General features: G+C 45.8%; 1 protein-coding gene across 2 annotated transcripts in view; it reads left to right on the top strand.

Moving 5' to 3' along the window:
• Window positions 1–5,291, top strand: part of LOC102205506 (DNA (cytosine-5)-methyltransferase 3B-like) — a 45,238-nt gene extending 39,947 nt beyond the window's left edge. For both annotated transcript variants that reach the window (XM_005752134.1, XM_005752133.1), the window contains exons 19-22: window positions 1,756–1,841; window positions 1,923–1,992; window positions 2,076–2,194; window positions 2,370–5,291. In XM_005752134.1, coding sequence (XP_005752191.1) covers window positions 1,756–1,841; window positions 1,923–1,992; window positions 2,076–2,194; window positions 2,370–2,511 — 417 coding nt within the window. In that variant the 3' untranslated portion in view covers window positions 2,512–5,291. The remainder of the gene's footprint in view (window positions 1–1,755; window positions 1,842–1,922; window positions 1,993–2,075; window positions 2,195–2,369) is intronic.
• The last annotated feature ends 1,986 nt before the right edge of the window (window positions 5,292–7,277 follow it).

Here is a 7,277-nt window from a genome sequence, read left to right as displayed (position 1 = left end):
ACAAAATACTCATTTGCCTAATAATTCTGCACTCCCTGTACTTTGGATTACTTAATATATTAAGATTTAAAAATGTAGTTGGTATTGCTTTAAGAACTGCACATGATTATTTGCAGCTAGCAGGTTGTCAATGCTAACAGTCAGTGTTGGGAACGTCATCATCAGGTGACTTCTTCAGTCTCAGCTGACTGCAGGTTTCCCCAGTCACCGGTCTCCAACCTTTTTTGCACCACGGACCGGTTTGTGCCCGACAATATTTTCACAGATCGGCCTTTAAGGTGTCGTGGATAAATACAACAAAATAAAACTAGTACCAGTACCGAAAAAAAGAAGATTTATTCATAACACACGTGAAAAGACCCAGGAACACCGAGTTATCGATAAAAACGATAACAAAAGAACGCTGGAAACCAGACATTTCACACCTGAGCCTCAACTCTCGCGGCCCGGTACCGGTCCGAGGCCCGGGGGTTGGGGACCGCTGTTATGAACAGTACATTTGCATAATGACTGAAACCAGCCCACTGAAGGAACAATGGGCTGGGAGGTCATTTACATGATCATTAATTCTGATGGTCATTGATCAAAGCCCACTGATCAATGACCATGAGTACCACTGACAGAGAGTTGGGGAATGGCTGTATTCACAGCATTGTTAGATGTAACAGAGGTACCCCCAGGCCCCCTGCCTGCTGGCACTTTCTCCATCCATCGGCGGGGTAATCTCATTGGTTCATTTCGTCTGCTTGTTAGTCACACATCTGTTCAGGTGGACTTTTGTACCACGTAGATTCAACATGTCTCAGATGGTCAAACAGCCACTGCCCTGAAATCTGTTGTAGTGTATTTGGTCCATATGGTGTCCTTGTTTCAGTGACGTACTCCGAGTGATCCGGGAGCCACAAAATCGTGAAATTAGATGAATATAAATCCTCAGAAACTGAGCTGAATTATTTTAATTTATGACCGTAGATATTAAAAGTGGATTTACATGCCTGGTCTGTGGTGTGAGTTACAGACGTAACATTGGTGCTGCCAACACCTCCTGAGACTCAGCTGGCAGTTAGATGGTAAATGGCCTGGATTTGTGTAGCGCTTTAATCTACAATCAGTCACACACACATTCACACACTGGTGATGGCAGCTACGTTGTAGCCACAGCCACCCTGGGGCGCGCTGACAGAGGCGAGGCTGCCGGACACTGGCGCCACCAGCCCCTCTGACCACCACCAGTAGGCAACGGGTGAAGTGTCTTGCCCAAGGACACAACGACCGAGACTGTCCAAGCCGGGGCTCGAACCGGCAACCTTCCGATTACAAGGCGAGCTCCCAACTCTTGAGCCACGATCGCGAGCAGGAGGAGCGGTGGAAACGTTTTGGGTGTAAATTCAGGACAAGTTTGAGAGTTCAAATACATAAGAAAACAAGTAACTTGAATATACAGATGATGATAGCGTCGGGAAGAAACATCTTTGCTCCCTGCACAAGCCTGAAAACTGAATCTGCAGGACGTCTAAACAACGTTAAGATTCCGTTAAAGATGAAAAGACGACGCCTCGGTCCTTCCTACTGTGACGAGCTTACAAACATCATTTACTCGACATATTTAAAAATGTTTTGAGATTTAAAAAAAATGTCCGTCTGCTGATCTGGATCATTTTTCACGGCTCTGAGAACATGTGGTGTAAAAACCCGTCTGTGTGTTCATGAGTAATTATGGGATGTATTCAGTTATTTGTCAACCTTGCTTTGCAGTGTAACCCTGTGATGATTGATGCCATCGAGGTCTCTGCTGCTCACCGCGCTCGATACTTCTGGGGAAACCTGCCGGGGATGAACAGGTGAGCAGATGCTTCATCAGAAACTCGCCCGGCATTGTGAGGGCAGACGGAGTGAACAGTGTGATCTCTCCTGTGCTTCAGGCCCCTGTGCGCCTCAGGGATGGACAAGCTACAGCTGCAGGACTGTCTGGATCACGGCCGAGTGGCAAAGGTTGGTCACGTACACCGTGAAAAGAAACGTTTTCACGTGCAGGTTTTGTGTGCTAGACTGACGACGCGTCTGTTGTCTCGTAGTTTGGAAAGGTGCGCACCATCACTACTCGCTCCAACTCCATCAAACAGGGGAAAGACCAGCACTTCCCCGTGCTGATGAACGGGAAGGAGGACATCCTGTGGTGCACCGAGCTGGAGAGGTGAGCGGACAACACTCGCGCTGCTGCTTTTGGCAGTTACACTGTGAAAGGGTCCAGTGCGATGCATCCCAGCTAACGTGCTGACGACACCGGCATTCGCTCGGTCTTCTTTCTCACTGTGCACAAAAACTTTAAATATACCATCTTCAGCCGCTTGGTCTTCTCCCCTCTGCAGGATTTTTGGTTTCCCCGTCCACTACACTGACGTGTCCAACATGGGTCGCGGCGCCCGGCAGAAGCTCCTGGGCCGGTCTTGGAGCGTCCCCGTCATCAGGCATCTGTTCGCTCCGCTCAAAGACTACTTTGCCTGTGAATAAGAAGAAAGCCGCCATCACCAGCAAACACACACACACCAGCTTTTTTATCAGGAACCGTCAGCAGCCAGCCGTTTCCTCCTCTCCGTCGGACATTTTGGAAGGCGAATGGCCGGTTTGACAAAACGTCAGCGCGGCGGGGAAACGGTTCGAGATGCTGCCTGGATTCTGCCTTAGATCCACATAACACACACTAACACAGATTCACAGCTTAGAGAAAGACGTCGGCTGCCCTGGAAACAGAGGGGGCGGAGTCTAGTCAGGTGAGCAAAGGTGAGATGGGTAAGGAGGCCAGTAGGGCGATTCGCCATTCATCGGGGAGTTAAAAGGGAACGATGACACCCACGCCTTTGCTTTGTTAACATTAGGACTGTAGCGTGACTTTAATAGGATTTTAGCTTCATTTAAACGCCCTTGGAAGGCATCGTTTTTAAGATAACACCTAGAAGTTTTAGAAGATGGAGAACGGCGTAGTAGCGAGCTTTCAATCTCAAACAAAAACACTTTAAAGGTGACTTGAACCAAAGGCGGAGCTGACGTCCTGTTCCTGTTTTACCCGCCGAGGTCAGTCCGCCGTAATGATGCTGTGGCTTCTGGTCCAAACGTTGCGAGTGCACTCGACAGTAAAACTGCTGCAGGATGTTTTTAAAGGACCAAACTAAGAAACCCTCATTGGGGAAGTTGATCGGTATAAGCTACTGACCTGAAGCTAACCTGGAAACATGAGACGGGATTTAGCTTTATATTTAGATCACTTTATATTGATAGACTTTGTTGATTTTAGGAAATAAAAGTACTTTTGTTTATTCCTTTTTATATTAGCACACTAGTTTCAAGTGGCTGTATTTTACTTTTTCGTTGTTCCTCTGACTTTCAGTCTGTTCAAGGGTTTTTGCATGTTAAAGGTTTGCAAAGTCGAACCCAAAGAAAACACTGCTGCTGAACTGCCTCACACGCCAGTCCAGACTTTTCTCTGTCACCACGTAACTCGCTGGTGTGACAGCCGTTAAACCGGTGCGTAGTCAGGAACGCTCAAATAAATGACAAAAGAAGAAGTTAGTTTAGTGTTAGTTTGGTGGTAAATGGTGTTTGAATGTTTTAATACAGCCAAAAACTTCATAGAGCTAATTAAACATTCGTGTACATTTCAAAAAAGGGAACAAATAGGAAGCTATTTACACCAAAGTAAAGCTTTCTAAATTCAGAGCTAATACTCTGGAGGCATAACAGCGATGGCACCTGACTGAATCAGTGATATTGGAATGTAAAAATATTTTGAACAACAAATGCTAAACAATGGCTTGGATACAAAGTTAAAAGTCTGCTGGTTACATATGTAACAAGCTCCGGATGAATCCGACCAATCGGAGCAGGCCACAGAGAGTCCTCACAGCTCCTTTTTATAGAGGTGGATAAAAAAGTATCACTTTATCACACAAACTGACCAATCAGAGCAGACTGTGCTTGTCAGGAAGGAGAGAGCCTTAAAAACAAGCGTTTAGGTCAAAGGTTGAACAGGTGTATAAAGAAATGCGTTTTATTTTGAGTTTGTAGCGAGCGTGATGTGGGCGCGCTCAGGATGTTGTCACGGCGATCTCTTCAGTATCTCTTTGGATACTTGAAACAAGCTGATGCAGAAAGACAAAAACTGAAAGGCAGGGAGGGGCTCATCTTCTGTTAATGTCTGCAGACAGCTGATGAATGCAGTCATGACGTTTGTGCTACTGTAGATGTTTTGATGCCATTTTATTAGAATCCAGGAAAGGCTGCGAGTCTCTGAGCGTTAGTGTGCGGCCTCACAGCTCTTCCTATTCCACCGAGAGGGAGAAACACTGGTGACCACGCCTCGGCTGTGAAAGGTCACAACTGCTGTTCATCGACGATGTTTCCAGAAAACGTAACGAGAAACCGTCTCGCGGTGCTGTTTCCTGGTCTGTGTGGAGAACGTGTGTTTTAGAGTCCTTAGCGCTCTCTGTTGCTGCCCTTCTGATAAGGACGTTTCATGTGAACTCTCGTGACTACTTTATTCTAGATTGTCGATTTCCCAAAAGAAGTTCCACGCCACTGCGACGCAGGTGAAGCGTGTTTCAGCGTGGCCCCCACACAGCGCCATCTATGGGTAGCAGTCCTGAAACACTTGTTGGTTTTTTGTTAACTGGAACACTTTGAAATGCTGTTTTAAGGCCGTCACCAAACCAAAGTGAACGGGTATTACCTCCTACACCATCACGTCTGTGAGCACATGCTGTAGCCGTCTGCTCTCTGTATAAACAGCTTCTATTTTATCACTGGAACTTTGGTTTTTTTCAGTGTTCATGTGTACTGTATCGATAGAAAGGTTTACAAGTGTTTTAACTCACATTTGACTACGAACTGCATCTTATTTTGAAAAATGCACAAGTCTTTGTAAAGACCCTTTTTGACTTTCAGGCTCTTTTACAGATGTGGTGCTTCAAAAGTCACTTCAAGTGCCGCCAGGATCTTTTTCCTGAGTTGAACGGCCTTTCACAAACCAAAAGCTTCATGTTTACATGCTTCATTAATAACTGCTGAACTCGTTGAATGTTTTTGCTGGAAAACAAAAAAAAGGTTTTTTTAAACATTTTATATGATAGTTTATATTAACACAGTATAAAGCTCGCTTTCTAATGTTCTAGTGCAGAGTAGCTCGTATTAATAAGAAGTTATTGATGTTTTTTTTATGAAAAGTGAGGACGCCTGTGTGTGACCTATAATCCCATTGAAATTTTTTCTTTTACCTTTTTTTATAAATCTTCTATGAAAAAGCCAAAAAAAACATTTTACACTTTATTTTATTAGAGGAAAACATTGCTGTATTTTTGTGTACTTTCTATAACAGCATATATAATTTTTACTCAATAAAATGCAGAAAAAACCTAAATATGGCCGTGCCCAGTGTTATGCGTCTTTTTGCTTCATCCACTAATGATTTGTATTGACTTCTTTGGTGCAGTGTCACAGGGACCGTTCACACTGTGCCAGCAGGGGTTAAAGTGGGATTTGGCTGCTGGGCGGGGCCTAGGATCAGGTCCAATAGTTCAGCATGAAGAAATGATTCACTGAGAAATAAGTGACATGATGACTTGTTTCGTGAACCTGTGGGGCAGCACAGGGGTTTCCCCTTGGTCCTGGGTTCAAATCTGGGCGGAGCCTTTCTGTACGGATGCTTGTGAAGCGGTGATCAGCTGGCCTCTGCTGCTCTCAATTAAAAGCACATGAGCTGATGTTCCACAGCTGATGTACAGCAATTCAGTTTTATTTATATAGCACCAAATCATAACAAAGATCAGCTTAACACATTTTGTACACTAAGGCTAAGAGCATGAGCAAAGAGCAAGCACCTGGCGACGGGAAGAAATCTCTGGAAACAGAACCAGGCTCAGGGAGAGAGAACAAACATACACTCTGGAAGTGACGACAGTGAGCCCAGAGCTCAGACTGCAGGCCGCTCTAAACACTCAGTTTATCACAGTTTTCCTACTCCTGGATCTGGATGATGTCACAGAGAGAGGGTAGAAGCCCCGCCTACCTGCTGTGCAAACCTTGATCATTCTGAGCTGTGTCATGCAAAGCTACAGTAAGAGAGTCCACTGGTGTCTTTGCAGGTTTTCAAATCATGTTGACAATTATCTGTGTTAACTATTTACATGAATCACAATACAATGCTTCATAAGTTTATTTATTTTCATATTTATCTTCATAAAAAATGAGACTTGGCAGCTGAAACAGCAGAAACACCTCAAAGTACATGAAAGCCAGCTTGCACAGGTGGCTCTCAAGCTTCTTTATAAACCGTTAACCTCCACAACCTCAAAACTCTCCTGTTGTCCTTCACCTCACCTGGAAGAGAACCGACCAAGAACTGACCCATGCTCAGGAGAACGATCTGCATCTGTCCATTAAAATTTCATTTGAAACTGAGCAGTTTCAGCACATACGAGAGAACCCGGAGTCATCTAAATGTTGTCTGCATTCATTTGTCTCAACACTAAAAACGTGAACTTATAACTCAGTCTGAAATGCTGAGGAATGAGGGGTCAGCTTCGGTGTGTGTGTGTGTGTGTGTGTGTGTGTGTGCGCGCGCGTTTTAAACGGGTGAGTAACTGCGTGTTTAACATATGAAGGACAGCCGAGTGGTTACTTATCCTGCAATGTCACGTCGGCGTTGTGCGTGGCTGTGTGAACACTGACGGTGGGATAAAGTGAAGCGATCAGGGGGAACTTTGAGCGTCGTTCAGAGAAAACACATCATCGATCAAACGCAGCAGAAGCTAAAGAGACGTGGTGAGTTATGAAACCGTCCTGGTGTTCAGACGGAGTCACCTAGACTCGCCCCTCAGCAGGGGCCAAGCCATCCACAGCAGCTTCCACTGGGAGGAGACAAAAAGAGGAAGAGGTCAAGTGGGAAGCAGCGGGGCGGAGGCTCGGTAAAATAAACGCAGGAAACTCGGAGTCACTTATCTGGACATCAAACATGACAGGAAGCTGCTTCTGGGCGCTCCAATGAGGGCAGCGTTAGTAGGACAGTATGATTCTACTGCGCACATCAGTTGCGCTCACCTGTAGGAAGGAGAATCCGGAAACACCTGAGAGAGTCAGCGAGTCCTGCCGGAGACACCCGGAGACCACGGCCTGTTCTCTCCGGATCATTCAGGGAACCGCAGCTTATCAAACAGGGCCGGCGAGCTCTTCCCACCACTCCTGTCTCCGGGGCATCCTCAGCCTCACCTGGACTCCAGCCCTGCACC

The sequence above is a fragment of the Pundamilia nyererei genome, unplaced genomic scaffold, assembly GCF_000239375.1.
Source record: "Pundamilia nyererei isolate P.nyererei 1_Seehausen unplaced genomic scaffold, PunNye1.0 scaffold00346, whole genome shotgun sequence".
NCBI lineage: Eukaryota > Metazoa > Chordata > Actinopteri > Cichliformes > Cichlidae > Pundamilia > Pundamilia nyererei.
The sequence above is the reverse complement of the archived record's forward strand: the minus strand, read 5'-3'. Positions and strand labels throughout refer to the sequence as shown.